The following is a 16,306-nucleotide window of genomic DNA, read 5'->3' on the forward strand; positions in this document are numbered from 1 at the left end:
TTAGGAGAATCCTGAACATATCGTGGCAGGAAAAGGTCACCAACATAGAAGTTCGCCGGCGAACCGGTCAGCCATTAGTTACTGACCTTCTGAAACGTAGGAGATGGACATACCTTGGCCACGTCCTCCGTATGCCAGAGGATCGACTCCCGAATACAGTATATGATTGGCGTCCCGAGGGGAGGCGAAAAAAAGGTCGACCAAGACACACCTTACGACGACAGTACGACCGAGACCTGAGAAATGCGGAGTTGTCTCTTCAACCACAGTGGGAGGACGTCATGGCTGCAGCTCAGCTCCGAGATGTCTGGCGAGGTTTCGTAGACGCCCTATGAGCCACCCCTGGCTCTGGAGGATCTAAGGTCTAAGGTCTAAGGACCCGTAAAAGATTTCAAAAGAGTAAGAAATTTAATTGTATATAAAATAAGATGTTCACGTAAGCAGTATGGGTCTAAAATAATAAGCAAAATATATAAACCTAACCCAAGGAAGTTCCATGATTTAGTTCAGAACATTATCGGCAAAAAAGTAACCAGAGTTGGAGTGAGAGATGTCAATGGTAAACCCCTGTTACCTAGTGAAATTAATGACTTTTTTGCATCAATTTGTACAATCCATCCGCAACTAAGAAAATTACCACCGAATGATTCAGTTTCAAATATCCCTATACTAGAGATTTGTTCAGTTGCTAAAAAGTTGAAGGCACTTGATTCTCGTAAATCTAGTTATCCTAGTGAGATACCGATTAAATTGATTATTGAGTGTGCTGATCTTTTATCTACTCCTTTAAAGACAATTTTTAACCAATGTTTTATTGATGGTGTTTTCCCATGTATTTTTAAACAGGCGTATGTAACGCCAATCCCCAAATGCAAGGCACCTAAAGATATTACCGATATGAGGCCGATTTTGGAAACACCAGCTCTCTCTAAAGTATTTGAAAGTTTTATTTTTGATTGTTTATTTGAGGACATAAATGATAATATTGATTCCCAACAATTTGGATTTAGATCCGGGTATAGTACTGTTCATTATTGGTTGCATTGTTGGATACTATCAAGAAGCACTTGGAAAATAATGGGGCCTATGTTGATGCATTATTTGCAGACATAGTTAAGGCTTTTGATAGTCTTGATCATAATGTAGTTGTGGAAGAAGCAAAGGCTACGGGTGCCCGTCCATTTGTTGTACGAATGCTCGCTAGTTTTCTTTTTGAAAGATCTCAGTGTGTCCAACTCTCTAATCATGAGCCATCTGAATTTGTAAATATTTTTTGTGGTTCGCCACAAGGGACTAAAATTAGGCCCGCTTTCTTTTCTTATTGTTTTTAACCGTATTTTAACAACAATTCGCGAGCGTTTTAAATTTGCTGATGATTTAACTGTTTTATCATGGCGACTAAGCCCTCCGACTACTGAACACTCTGACTTGATCGAAATCTATCATGATCTAAAAGCTGAATTAGGAAAGGTAAAACTGACAGTCAGTGAAACTAAGAGCTCTTATCTGACGTTTTCCTTCCTAAAGAGTAACAACCACTCTTCTCATAATTCCATACTGCCAACAAAGAATACTGTTAAAATACTTGGGATACTTTTGGACGATGATTTAAGATGGAATTCGCACGTTGACTATCTGACAAAAAACTTTTACATTCGTTTTCCAACCTAAGAAGATTTGGTACACCAACTGAGGTTTTAAAGTCTATATACGGCAGCTATGTTAGACCTTCTCTTGAGTATTTATGCCCTGCTTGGCATCCGGGATTGACAAAAGATCAAATAGATAGACTTGAGACGATACAAAAAAGAGCTGTAAAAATTATACTTGGACAAAACTACTCAACTTACGAGGATGCACTGAAACAACTCAATTTGGACTCACTTGATAGTCGTAGACATGGCTTAACATATAGATTTGGACTAAATTGTTTGAATTCCCCAACTCATTGTCGTCTACTACCCAGCCCCTTGAGAGCCCCCCAACTGAAGGACCAGTTACTAGACTCCGACAAATGAAAAAGAATTGTCACAGTTACTGACTCGCTCAGCCTATAGTATTGAGAGATATCGTAAATCATTTGTCCCAAGTTTTACCCGTCATTTTAATAATATTGACACGACTAATATTTAATGTTTGATTAATATGTGTTTGATTAATATAATGTTTGCTTAAATTTTCCTTTGAGTGTCTTTGAAGGTATAAATTATTTTTGTCATGACATGCTAATGCTAGCTCCGGCTATTGTAGTGAATAAATATACTCTATTCTATTCTATAAACATGCAGTATTTAGTTTTGAGTTTAATGCTTTTCTAATTAGATCGATGTAATCATGACTTTTCTATATGACCCTCGGGTCTTCCAATACTAATCACATTACTGTTTTATTACTATTTTATTCTACTAACGTTGAAAAGAGCTACGATATCCTTAATTATTTCGTTGAAATCCCACTCGTATGAACCTCATCACTTAGGCTTCTAGTGTGGATTAAGCTTTTGGAATTAGCTTTTGTTAAAAGGAATTAGCTTTTGGAACTTTTACACCGTGGTATCCCTATAAACAAAAACAATCCTGAGATGTTTAACTATGAAGGTGTAGGATCCATCAGAAAGACAAAATAGCCAGGGTTTACAAATTCATGCAGATTTTGACGTACGTTTCCAAGGATACAGATTATGGCTGCAACAATACTTTCAACTTAGTAAAGAACGCTTTGTACTAACTTTAAAAGTTACCATATGACCCTGATTCAGCGAAAATCAATTTCTAGGAATCTCGAAAATGAGCTTGAGAACCCTTGAAGCAGTGGCGGATCGAAGCAAACCCGAACAAAACTCAGAGTAACAACCAATGGCGGCTCAAGAGCATACAGGCATGAGTTATGTTAGGACTTGCGCAATAGGATAGCCTTGTCAAGTGAGATTCCCTAAAACTTTTGCCACAGTTTAAACTGGAAGAAACTTACCAGGTGAGACGGGTACGATCCGTGTCATACTGTTTTCATCGGGCATCATACCCTCAGGAAGAAGAGCTGCAGATACTTTTGGGGCACCAATCTTGAACACTTTAATGTCATCAAAATTGACCTAGATAAATAATAACCTAAGTAAATCAGCTTTAAACAAAAATGAAACCAATTTGAATTATAGTCAATACTGAAGACCACAACACCCTACTACCCAACTCTGAACTATTAACTATAAAATAATTTCCAAGAGGCATGAGTCACAACTTCTGCTTTTGACGTCCTTGGGTTAGAGGTTAAGGTACTCTGGCCACGTTATGTTATCTGGTATTATTCTAACGAAAGGAGAGTGAGAGCAAACGTCACAAATGGTGTTTGATTTCCACCAAAGTTGGCATTTTAGGGTTTTTCTTTATCCAATTACTAATAAAAAGACTAACACTGCAATTTCAGTGTCTTAGTTAAAACAGAATACAGTACCTAGCCTACTTGTTTAATAAATAACTTCAATTTTCACCGGTCCGCATCAAAGGATTTCTGAGCTTGCTGATACAAACCTCCGTCTAATGCGGAAAAAAAAACATGAGAATAGACTGAGGTTATATTTCGCAAATTGGCTGTGATAATTAAAAGTGCGGCATACGCCATTTTGTAGCTTTTCTTAAGAGCCAAAAAACGGAAAAAAGGGTTTCAATTGTGGTTGCTCTGAAGTACGAGGCTAATGAAGATAAAACAAACATTGTCTAAATCCACTTCTTATGTTCTTTTCAGTGGTATAAATCTAATTTTAATATTCCGAGCGAATTCAAAATTATTCCTTTTTATATTGTACGTCTCCTTTTTCCTATAGATAAGATAATCCTCTTCTTTCAAAAGTTTTTTGAGTGAATTCAAAATTAACCCATTTTTTGGGATATGTCCCTTTTTTCTTGACAAATAAGAGACAAATGTCAGGTCCCCATATTACAGCTTGATAAGATAATCCTCTTCTGTCAAAACTGACATGTATCTCTTTTTTTATCTTCGTAACGGTAAAAGATGAGAACAACATTCTGATTGCACCATTCGATTTCTCATTCCTAGTTTACCCACGAAGCATACATAACTCATTTTCGACCAAAATGGCATGCCATATTTTTAATTATCACAGCCGAGATGTTGATTTCCACCAACATTGGTATTTAGGAGTCTTTCAAGTTGCCAATTATAAATATAAGGCTTAAATTGTAATCTGAGCATCTGAAAGAAAAACACAGAAAGCAACTTGCAGGTTCCGCAAATGGCACCCGAGACAATGCTAATTGTGGTGGAGAAAAAACATCAAAAGTAAAATAAATTTCAAACATGCTTGCTTTTGGATTTCTAAGTTCAAATGCTAGCCACAGATTTGTAATCAACACGTGCATAAATTTCTAGATACACACTATGGTACGAATTGAAAAGCATTTGTGAAACATACATGCTACATACTGTTTTATATACACTCAAATTATAATTTGTGAATAGAGACTTGAAAAATCCTTCAATACCAATTTTGATGGAAATTTAATCATATCTACGAAATATTAACTTGCCTTCTGTTACTTAATGGCGTGTATATGCATGCGATACTCGACTCAAAATAGTCACTGGCAATTTGAAAATCAAAATTTGACTTGCATTCAAATTTTTATTTTAAAATTTTGACTTGTTCGTCAAAGTTTGATTTATTTCGGCGTGGAGAATTAAGAGGAAATCTTTGTTATTAACATATTGTAATGAATTACTAAAATGTGGTATTTGAGAGGTATTTAAAATCTCAAATCGGACATCTAAAAGATGTATTTACAACCTTTATATATTTCACACAGATAATTTAATGTTCCATGATTTTCCCTTCAGTTGACTGATAAAATTCAGCCATATAAATGCGAACAGTCGGCGTAGAATCTAAGTTGAGACTGGATTAGTCATGCAAGAACAAGCAGCAGTAACAGGAAATCAGCAGTAACAGGAAATTTCTGCAACGCTATAATTTCATTCTTGTGCTTAGAATGTTTTCTGTAAAGCTGAATATCCTAAAATTCGATGTTGCTTCGATGCTTTCTACAACACTATAATTTCGTTCTTGTGGTTGGAATGTTTTCTGTAAAATTCATATCCTAAAATTCGATTTTGCTTCGATGCTTTCTGCAACGCTATAATTTCGTTCTTGTGGTTGGAATGTTTTCTGTAAAGCTGAATATCCTAAAATTCGATGTTGCTTCGATGCTTTCTACAACGCTATAATTTCGTTCTTGTGGTTGGAATGTTTTCTGTAAAAATGAATATCCTAAAATTCGATTTTGCTTCGATGCTTTCTGCAACGCTATAATTTCGTTCTTGTGGTTGGAATGTTTTCTGTAAAGCTGAATATCTTAAAATTCGATGTTGCTTCGATGCTTTCTACAACGCTATAATTTCGTTCTTGTGGTTGGAATGTTTTCTGTAAAAATGAATATCCTAAAATTCGATTTTGCTTCGATGCTTTCTGCAACGCTATAATTTCGTTCTTGTGGTTGGAATGTTTTCTGTAAAGCTGAATATCTTAAAATTCGATGTTGCTTCGATGCTTTCTACAACGCTATAATTTCGTTCTTGTGGTTGGAATGTTTTCTGTAAAAATGAATATCCTAAAATTCGATTTTGCTTCGATGCTTTCTGCAACGCTATAATTTTATTCTTGTGGTTATAATGTTTTCTGTAAAGCTGAATATCCTAAAATTCGATTTTGTTACTCAATTTATCAATGAAGCAATTTAAAGACCGTATTCACGTAGAAAGGGAGCTCAGACTCCAAGACCCCCTGTCAGCCCTCTTATTGTACGTAACAAAAGTATATATGAATCTTATTTAGGCAAGGTGCACCATGATTGCCTTCCTGCTAAACTGGATATAAATGATTCCTCAGACTGTCTTCCAATTTACGACTGGAATAGAATACAGAAATATATAATAACAATTAAATATTTTTTATTTAGACAACATATTAATCCTGATTAGCGTGAAAATTTGAATTCGCTGTCTTCGTTAAAAGTTTTACTCGTTGTTATATATTTCTACCTTTATTTTATAATGAACCTACGAAGCCACTATTATTGAACGGGTCACTTATATAACTTGACGACCTAAGCCCCATGACCACAAACATCCAAAATATTTCAATTTTCTTAACAGTAGGACGTAGAACTTCAAGTTTGATTCTAAAAGAAAATAATTCAAAATTTACATTTTGTTCTTATTGAACTAAAATTTGTAGTTTAGAAAAGTTACAGTTTTACCTTCTTGAATGCTATTCTGAAATAATTTACTGGCGCGTATTCACAAAACATCTATTACTAGAAATAAATCCTGTTACCTTTTACTAGAGAATGACACTTACCTGGACGTTTTGTGGAAAGAGGGTATTCTTAGGTCCATAGAAATATTGGCGGACTTTTGACTCCCTTGTGCTAATACGAAACTGTCTATTCCTCTCAACTGCCTAGAAAGCACATACAAGAGAGTGAGTTAATGAATAGGATTAAGCGAACAGTGAAAAGGAGCAAGGAGCTCCTTTAGGTTTCTCCTTTAGGATTTTTCTCCTTTAGGTTTACCTCTCCTTTAGGTTTCTCTCCTTTAGGTTTACCTCTCATTCCAGGCAATCTAACGGTTTTGCAATACTAGGTTTCACGGTTCGCCTGCGATTCCAGAGAACTTGTTGGTCATGTGTCAATCCTATGACATGGAATTCCACCATTAGACTACAAGCCACCAAGCCTATTAGGCTTAGGTCTCACTTGTTCGCCTGTGAGTCCAATTCAATCCAGATTTTGCATACAAGTCCAGCTCCAGCGGACATTGTCACGGATCAACCCAAAATCAATCCAACCATTTCATCCATTAGTTCGATGACTAACTACCTTAGTTTTGCCCTAGGAATGACGCATGGACGGCTGATAGATAGACTTATCTATCAACAAATGAACTGACATAATTTTATGCAATCTCAATAAAGGCTTATGCTAGATTTGCCTCTTACTAAATCGAACTATCTGTCTCGGCTGTTTCTACAAGTGGCTTGATGCTCAACTGCTTTATTTTAATTCAAGGTTATGTTTTATTGTTAGATTATGTTATTTAAGTACTTTTCCGCCCACTTAACAGGCTCAACATCCCGGGCAAATAATTTTTATGTTATGTAATTAATTTAAACAAATGATTTCACGAATAGACATAACAGCAAAAAGAGAATATTCTTGTAAAATTTAGGTTCTATTTTAGTCGACAGAAAATGAGTCATACTCCAACTCAGCTTTAATACCGATAGTACCTGGACCACTGTTAGTATTAAATTCGGCCCCTCGGATGTTCAACACCTGTACTTTTCTGTCTAAACATAAACTCAAGCGCGGTTCTATCACTGACTATAATTCTGCGAAGAATAAACCTTAGATAGTGGCGTCAATTGGGATGGGGGAACAAGTACACCATGATTTCTTCACCAAACCCCTAGATTTTGAAAAATGTCATTTTTGAATGATTTTCATTTGAAAATGGCTTTTTTGATATTGTCAGGGAAAATAAAAAAAAATACATATTTAACCCCCCCCCCTCTCTCTCTCCCTAGATTTAGAAAAAATAAATTTTCCCACCATTAGATTTAGAAAAGTAAATTCCCCGCCCCTCCTATATTTTCGTGAGCTGACATCACTGTTCTTCCATGAAGTGAGATATTGAGGAATGTTTTTTTGTGTTCTTGATTTTATCATCACGGTCTTGTTACAATACAGATTAGCTTATATGTAACTATTACTACTTAACTGTTACTCTTTCTTGATTGTGTGCCCGCTTGTGTGCCATGACTTTAGCGTTCTTAACAGGAGTCCCCTGATAGTTATTCGTTTATTGTATCAGCTCAGCAGTAAATTCAATTCAGCAGCCTCACTGAGCTCAGCAGAAACTCAGCTTAAATAGAATACACATTTCTCAAATAATATTTCAAAAGAGAAGGCAAACACTCTAACTAAAGAAAAACAATAATGATAATAAAAAAATAAATAAAAAGGCTGGTTCAGGAGTAATATTTAACGCATTTTATTCCAGAAAAATACTTACATATTAATCAGCAGTTTTACTACTGATGATGAACACTGTTTATGTGTTCGAAATATCCAGTTAAATAATTTTATATCTGTTCACTGTCAATTAAAAGGTTTCATCCCTGTTTTGAACTGTTTTACTTTCGTCCAGAAAAATAGAATATTTAACAAGCAGCGATTTGCTTAAAGTAGTAAAGGTGTGAAAAAAAGGAATGAAGAATCACTTTTTGTCGTTGCTGATAAATTCTCTCGGTTAGTAGCTCAAATGAAAAACAGTTAGTGGCAAATCAGACACACTAAGATGCGATAATTAAAAAAGTACTATGATACACAATAAGTATTTAACAGGAATGTTGAAAAAAAAAGGAAAAATACATTTCAAGTTTTTTTACTGCTGCTAGCAAACAGCTGATTTTACAAAGAAATATTTTATTAGGCCTCTGAGATCCGCGAAATGCAATCTATTAGTTATCACATACACAAATAGCTCCCCTACTTTCCCTTATTCCATGTTTCAGTATTTATGGATAATTATCAACATTCCTTTATGAATGAAAATGTATTTTACCTCAACCTGAATCCTCAAAACAAGGCTTTGTTTATAATCTAACCTATTATGCACTGAGATTCACTACTGACATTGACTTTCACTGACACTGTGCAGTACTGACGCTCAGTAAAAATTTTTCTCTGGAAAAAAAACAGCAATGGTGAAAATACTGATCCCCACTCGCTTGTTAAGTGAGCTCACTACAATCTGAAGTAGAATATCGAGTCTCATTATTCTAAGGTAAGACTAATACGACATAAAGTCTTAGTTCCATGTAGCAACACTTCACTAATGAATATAGTCCAGTTTATGTTTATTTTAGCAATTATTATCTTTTATAAGAGCCCTTAGTTGTTTCTCTATGAGCTTAAGTATATATTAAGTGTACCCAATTCTTCAGTTTGGGACGGGGGTCAGTGGCGTGACTCTGTAAGCAAAGCCAGAGTCGACCCAGCTCTAAATGGGTACCTGGAGAAATCTGGGGAAGGTAAACAGGAAGGGTGTGCGAAAGCACTGGATGGCTGGCCCCCAACCCCCCATTGCACTTCCTGCCTGAAGGGCCAAGAAACGGAGATCAGCACCGCCGGTACGGACTGTAAAGTCTAATGTCGTATCCTTTACCTTTACCTTATTTCCTTATGACACTGTGTCATAAAGCATTTCGTCTCTTTCTAATCGAGTTTACATCCATTTTAGCAATATAGTTGGTAATTACCCATCTAAAAATAGTTTAACCAATGTCGTAGCCTTGTCCCCTCCAGAAACGGCCCCAAATATGCAATTTTTGTGGTCACAAGGCACTTTACCCTGATGCTGTCAAGATAAATAAAAAAATCAAAAACAACGACAACAAAAACACGCAAATGTAAGAATTAACTTTTATATAAGACCTTTATAATCTCTCTAGGATTTTCCAGTAGTCTGTTAGCGCTGGGATAAAAAAGAAAAAGAAGGGGATACCATCATTGCGATCCCTAGAAAAGCAGAGTGAACCTCTAGTCAAGCTTTTTCAACGATGGTAATTTCTCTGTTGTGCTTCTTATTTCGATTTGAAATCAAGTCATATTTCGAGGGTTACAAGCTCTTTTCTGAATTCCTATCATACCGAAGTCTGTTAACAGTTACAAATAGTTGTAACTATTTATCAAATAGTTGTAATAATGGTTTTCAAATCCGTATAAAAGTTGCGATTTCCGGATGAGCACTAATTCTTTCACTGCACACTGTCGTTGAGAAAGTATTTTAAAAACCTTTATTAAAACTGGCTGGCCACGGCTGACTCGTCTACCTGATAGCAGCTACTGCTGCAGCTAAGGGAGACTGAAAAAAAATGTTAGGAAACTGTAAACCTCCAAGCGAAGGGTTTTTAACAAATATGATGTTAATGGCGTGTCTTTCATGTTTCCCAGCCTCCTTCCATCTCGAAATGGCATCAAAACTGCCACTTCTGGTTACATGTCATACTTCACCCTGTGTTATAATTTTATACTTCACACGTCATACTTCACAGACTGTTATGAATTTATAAAATTATATAAATTTGAGCATTAGCTTTCAAATGTACTGTTAACCAGCTCTCTATACAATTACGTTAACTAACGTAACTTTTAATTACGATGGTAATTTTGATGTGTACTATGATTCAACTTGGGATCTAATTTTTGGGGGTTTCAGGCTCTTTTCGAAATTAACGAGAATCGCTTTAATAATTATAAACCATCATTCTGTTATACCCGAATATACCATAATTAACTCACAAAAAGTTACTGGTATACGAGACATTGCATGATTTAAAAAAAGTAGTTGAACATACCCAAAAATTACGTAGTTGATGAGAATTACCCAAAGAATTTCGCGGTTCTTGTTGATTGTGCTCAGCAATATGACAGAACGTGTTTGTGATTTGAACTGACTGTTAATAATGACTTAAAAAAATAATAGAGGAGAAAAAAACAACTATACATTAATAGCCGTAAGTGGAAGTTATAGCTTTATGTATGTTAGGTTATTTCGTTAGCCAAAACCCAATTCAGCTGTCACCTACTCTTAGCCAACTATATTTTGTCAAATAACTCTATTCTTTACTGTATTACAGCAATATAACATAGCTAAGCAAAGTTAAAAGAGGCTAAAAGGCTTGATCAATATTATTCAGCTAAAAACTACACTTACCCCACCACTTTTGGGTTGGAAAACGACTTTCACAAAGTTTGGCATGTCTCGTATCAGTTCATTGTACAGCCTTTCTTGATCCAAGACTACGATTAAGTCAACTTCAAATGCAGAAGCAGCATGGGTAAGAAGCTTATAGCCATCACCTTTCACCCATCCACAAGTGTTGATTATCATACCGCTATGGGCAACTGAAAAATACATAGCTTCTGGTTATTAAAAGTAAGCACATTTACATACTTACCAGAATGTGACATCCTTCCCCCGATAATGAAACCCCGTTGGTCAATGAAACAAATGTTCGCTATAAAAATCATTGAAACATTGTGATAGATACACCACATGCCATCCATTAAGGGACTTTGTTTATAACAAGATATGCCTGTGCTCGCTATAAATAGGATTGGAATTGACTGGAGCTAAAATGCTGAAAAACCAACAGAGTATTTTTTTTGCTTATCTCCTGCAGGTTCCCAGTGGTATACGTGTAGCCTTCTCCTCTGGTTTTTCGCCAAAATAACGAGCAAAACCAAGGTAAATTCAGACAAATGAAAGAACAATAGGATTCACTTAACTTTAAACTTTAGGCATTTGAGTAAATAAACTTAAATAAAAACTTTAAAATTAAATAAACAACTTTAATAATTCTAAAAAACAGATATGACGAATAAGCATACGTTCCATCTTTCATTTACTGAGTAGCTCACAAGGAGTAAATAAAATGCCAGATGTTGGATTATTATGGAACCAGATGAAAAAAGGAACTAGACGTCAGATGCCGAGGCATCATGAAGTGTTACAGTAATATTTTGCCCTTTCAGCAAAACCTCTGGAGCAACAAAAGATTGCATTAAAACACAGTAAACGGATAAACGAAATGCGAACAGTGAATCACCACCTGGTTGAACTAAGATCAAGAGGTCCTTCTTACATATACTCTTTCCGTCTCAGAGGTCAGGTCAAGCAAGGACACTCGAGAACCTAACTGTAACTGTTGACCAGGTTTTGCTGAATAGAATATACCTACCCAACTACTAATTAGACTGCTAAAAAGATATATTAATACCTTTAATCTCCTACCGAGAGAGGTCAAATTAGGAAAAGGCCATAAAGAAGCACAAATATAAGCCTAAGTCTAAATTCATACCAAGTTTGTTTGGAATTCGATAGCCCTTTCTTGTTGAAGTACTTCTGACAAGAAATTAAATGCGCCCTTTCCACACAGGCTAAATCAATTTCTGATTTCAAAAAGGCAGAACTAATAAGTCAATTGCTGCTTCCGGCTAAATTCGACTCAAATCCATGCAGCTTTTTCAGTTCCCCACAGAGCCCGGATAGGAGCTTGCCCCCATAAGGGATAACTAGGATATTAGCTCTTTAAATAATTGCTCTGATGACAAAATTTTTGAAAGCCCTAGCTACACAAAATTTTATAGGGCATGAACTCCAAAAAGGCAGAACTAGGACAGTTCCTCTTACTTAATTCAGACATATTACCGTTCTATTTACCATGATGATAAGATCTTAGACAACAACACCCAATCCCACACCCACACAAAGAGAGATCAACATATGTATGGTAATCTCAAAGGAAAGCTATGCCACTTCCAAACTTAAACGAAATTAGGAATAAATTTGAAAACTTCTGCGAAATGTCCTGATAATGAGAGATTAGGGCCGCCTCCTTGAAAAATTTACATCAGAATCTAATCCTTAAAAGGCATAAGTTAGACATGAGTTCATATTTTCCATTCAATTTTTTTTATAATCAGAAACCCTTTTGGTAGATGTTCTATTATTAATAACTTAGGGAACCCTTTCCCACAGTGGTCGAATACATATTCCACATAGGTACGACTAAACTGCTCATTCTTACTTGTTATTCCTAATTATCTAATTCCTTTTCACCCAATTTAGATGGGAACAGAAAATTTGTTCTAATAGACATCATGGAAAGCATTTATCTATTTATTTCTAACCTCTAACACAATACGAAATAGTACAGAAACGGAGTACATGGAAAAAACGACAAAAAAGGAAGAAGAGAAAGAAAAAAGAGACATTACAATATTTATCAGAGCAATTCATATAGAACATCATAGCCCTGAGCAACTTTTAGGTACATATAAAACACCGAGAAACTTTTAGATACACACAATTTTAAATATAACTGTATATATAGGGGATATCATGAATAAAAACTGATTTTGCGGTTATGTTTCGAAATAACGTTTTATAGAGTTATTGCTGGGTTGGCTATTTTATAATTTAGATTAATACTGAATTTCGGGTCCACGGGAGGTAAATGAAGTAAATATTTTGAAAATTTCAAATATCCTCAATGGAGTTTACGATTATCAGTTTGTGAGAAAATCTTCCAAAATAGCTGCTGTGTATAGACAGTATGGCAGTGCTGGTGAATTATATAGCAAAGCAAAGATCATTTGGTTGAAAGTTTGTATTTATTTCGGACAACTGAGGCATAAGACGCGGTATAAATTTTTTCCATATGGGAAATCAGCAGCAAACGGATTTGCTTTAGGGATGGGCCAATTGGTAGACCAAGATAAACAAGTTTAGTCCATTGACTATCCTAAAGAACGTCCCAGTTGGACTGACGGTGTGGGATTTACCTCAATTAAATAGAAGAACCTTATATTTCTCAAAGTTAAATTCCAGTCCCAATTTAGAATATTCACTCTCGAATATGCTGAAGTTTCTTCAATACGCTGTAATGAAAAGCCAAAATTAAGGACATCATTCGTATAACAGACAAATGTTTATAGCTGCCTCAATGCATTTTAATTCAGTGTTTAAGACATCATTGTTGAAAAGTGTAGGCGAAGATACGATAAAATAATTCTTTTTTAATTTTAATTTTTAATTGTTTAAATTTCTAATTAATTATTTTTAATTAACTTAAAATAATTAAAATAGTTATTTTTTTTAATTTTATTATTTTAATTTTATTTTATTTAAAAATGTATACCAAGCACTTTGAAGCACCTGCTAAAAAAGCCCCAAAGGGTTTATTGGCAGCAAGTGGCAGACTTCTCTACTCTACATAGCACTACATAAAACCTATAAACTACATACATATACATACCAATATAAAATTCTTTAGCAAGGAAAAATCTCTTAACTGCAGTCTTGAACGAAAGTAAAACAGTTCAAAATAGGGATGATACCTTTTTATTGACAGTGAAATATAAAATTATTTAACTGGATATTTCGAACACATATACAGTGTTCATCATCAGCATTTTACTGCTGATGATGAACACTGTATATGTGTTCGAAATATCCAGTTAAATAATTTTATATTTCACTGTCAATAAAAAGGTATCATCCCTATTTTGAACTGTTTTACTTTCGTCATGGAAAGGCAGTGTGGTCTTCGAAGTTATCTGCAGTCTTGAAGGATGCCAGATGACTCGAATTTCTTATTCCAGTTCAGATAATACCCCATACAGTAGGAGCAAAATTTCTAATTACAAAAGAAGCTCTAACCGTATTTCTAAATGGGTGTACCTGATTTGATACCCCTCGTGTATCATGGCTATGGAGAACACTATTAATGGAGAAAATTTTTTTGAAAGAAGAGGGAAGAATATTATTGAAAAATTTGTATGTGAAAATACTAACTTGGTAATCTCTTGTTTTTGAAATATCAAAAAGTTGATACTTAGTGTAAAGTTTGTTAATATTATGAGTAAACAAAGACTTGGGGGACAAAAGTTTAACGGCTTTATTTTAGATTTTTCTATAAGAGGACATAAAATTAAGGCCCATATAGCAACCATAACAAATGTACGGTTAAAAAATAGCGGAATAAAGCAATCGAAGAATTTTCTGGGATACTAATTTTTTAACTCGGCGAAGCACACCCTGAGAAAATTTTGGAAAATTTTGGAAAGTCTGGAAAATTTTGAAGCTATAATATTTGAATGTGTTTTCCATGATAGATTTTCACCACTCATAAAACCCAAATATTTTAAAACCGAAATATTTGTGACGTGAAGCGATAGCACCTTGACGCGTAACTTTATATAAATAGAAACAAAACTATCCAGATCACTTGGTATGCCACTGGGACTAGAAAGTCTGATTCGTGGAGCACGTGTACAACACTAAGGACATAAACGCACCCTGTTTTATTTAAAAACAAAACTGGTATGGCGGGACCCCGCATTTCTCCATTAACTATCGACAAGAGCTAAGAGCTCATATGGTACCTGTGACGAGGTCGGAAGAACCAAGAGCTCATATGGTATGAGCTCCAGAAAAAATTCTAAGAATCAATAGATTGATTTAAAAGGAAAATCAGAGGCTTAATGCCGCTCAGGATTTAAAATAAGAGCTCTGAGTCACGAGGTCCTTCTAAAAATTAAAATTCATTTAGATCCGATCACCCAGTCGTAAGTTAAAAGTACCCCGATTTTTCTAATTTTTCCTCTCCCTTCAGCCCCTCAGATGGTCAAATCGGGGAAAACGACTTTATCAAGTCAATTTGTGTAGCTCCCTGACACACCTACCAATTTTCATCCTCCTAGCACGTCCAGAAGCACCAAACTCGCCCAAAGCACTGAACCCCACCCCCCTAACTCCCCCAAAGAGAGCGGATCCAGTCTGGTTACGTCAATCACGTATCTACGACATTTGTTTATTCTACCCACCAAGTTTTATTCCGATCTCTCAGCTCTAAGCGTTTTCCAAGATTTCCGGTTTTCCCCCTCCAACTCCCCCAATGTCAACAGATATGGTCGGGATTTGAAATAAGAGCTCTGAGACATGATTTCCTTCTACATATCAAATTTCATTAAGAACCGGTCACCCGTTCTTAAGTTAAAAAAACCTCAATTTCTCTAATTTTTCCAAATTAACGACCCCCAGCTCTCCCAAAGAGAAAGGATCCGTTCCAATTATGACAATCACGTATCTATAACTTATATTTATTCTTCCCATCAAGTTTCATCTCGATCTCTCCACTCTAAGCGTTTTCCAAGATTTCCGGCTTCCAAGATTCCTGTTTCCCCCCTCCAGCCCTCTATGTCCCCAGATCCAATTCGAATTGAAACTGGAGCAACTGAGACATAATATTCTTCAATATATCAAGTTTTATTAAGATCCGATCACCCATTCGTAAGATACCTCGATTTTCACGTTTTCCGAGAATTCTGGTTTCCCCCTCCAACTCCCCCAATGTCACCGGATCTGGTCGGGATTTAAAATGAGAGTTCTAAAGCACAAGATCCTTCTAAATATCAAACTTCATTAAGATCTGATTACTCGTTCATGTTACAAATACCTCATTTTTCTAAATTTTCCGAATTACTCCCCATCGAAATGAGCAGATCCAGTCCGGTTGTGTCAGTCACGTATCTCGGACTTATGCTTATTCTTCCCACCAAGTTTCATCCTGCTCTCTCCGCTTTAAGCCTTTTCCAAGATATCCGATCCCCCTCCCCCCAATGACACTGGATCCATTCGAGATTTAAAATAAGATATCTGAGTT

General features: G+C 35.6%; 1 protein-coding gene across 6 annotated transcripts in view; it reads right to left on the bottom strand.

Annotated features, from left to right (window-relative positions):
• LOC136041303 (protein CLP1 homolog) overlaps positions 1–16,306 on the bottom strand; it is a 59,380-nt gene that overhangs the window by 17,984 nt on the left and 25,090 nt on the right. For all 6 annotated transcript variants that reach the window (XM_065725927.1, XM_065725923.1, XM_065725926.1 and 3 more), the window contains 3 exons: positions 10,792–10,982; positions 6,371–6,472; positions 2,971–3,091 (listed from right to left, as the gene is read on the bottom strand). In XM_065725927.1, the coding sequence (XP_065581999.1) occupies positions 2,971–3,091; positions 6,371–6,472; positions 10,792–10,982 (414 nt within the window). The remainder of the gene's footprint in view (positions 1–2,970; positions 3,092–6,370; positions 6,473–10,791; positions 10,983–16,306) is intronic.

The sequence above is a fragment of the Artemia franciscana genome, unplaced genomic scaffold, assembly GCF_032884065.1.
Source record: "Artemia franciscana unplaced genomic scaffold, ASM3288406v1 PGA_scaffold_131, whole genome shotgun sequence".
Classification (NCBI taxonomy): domain Eukaryota; kingdom Metazoa; phylum Arthropoda; class Branchiopoda; order Anostraca; family Artemiidae; genus Artemia; species Artemia franciscana.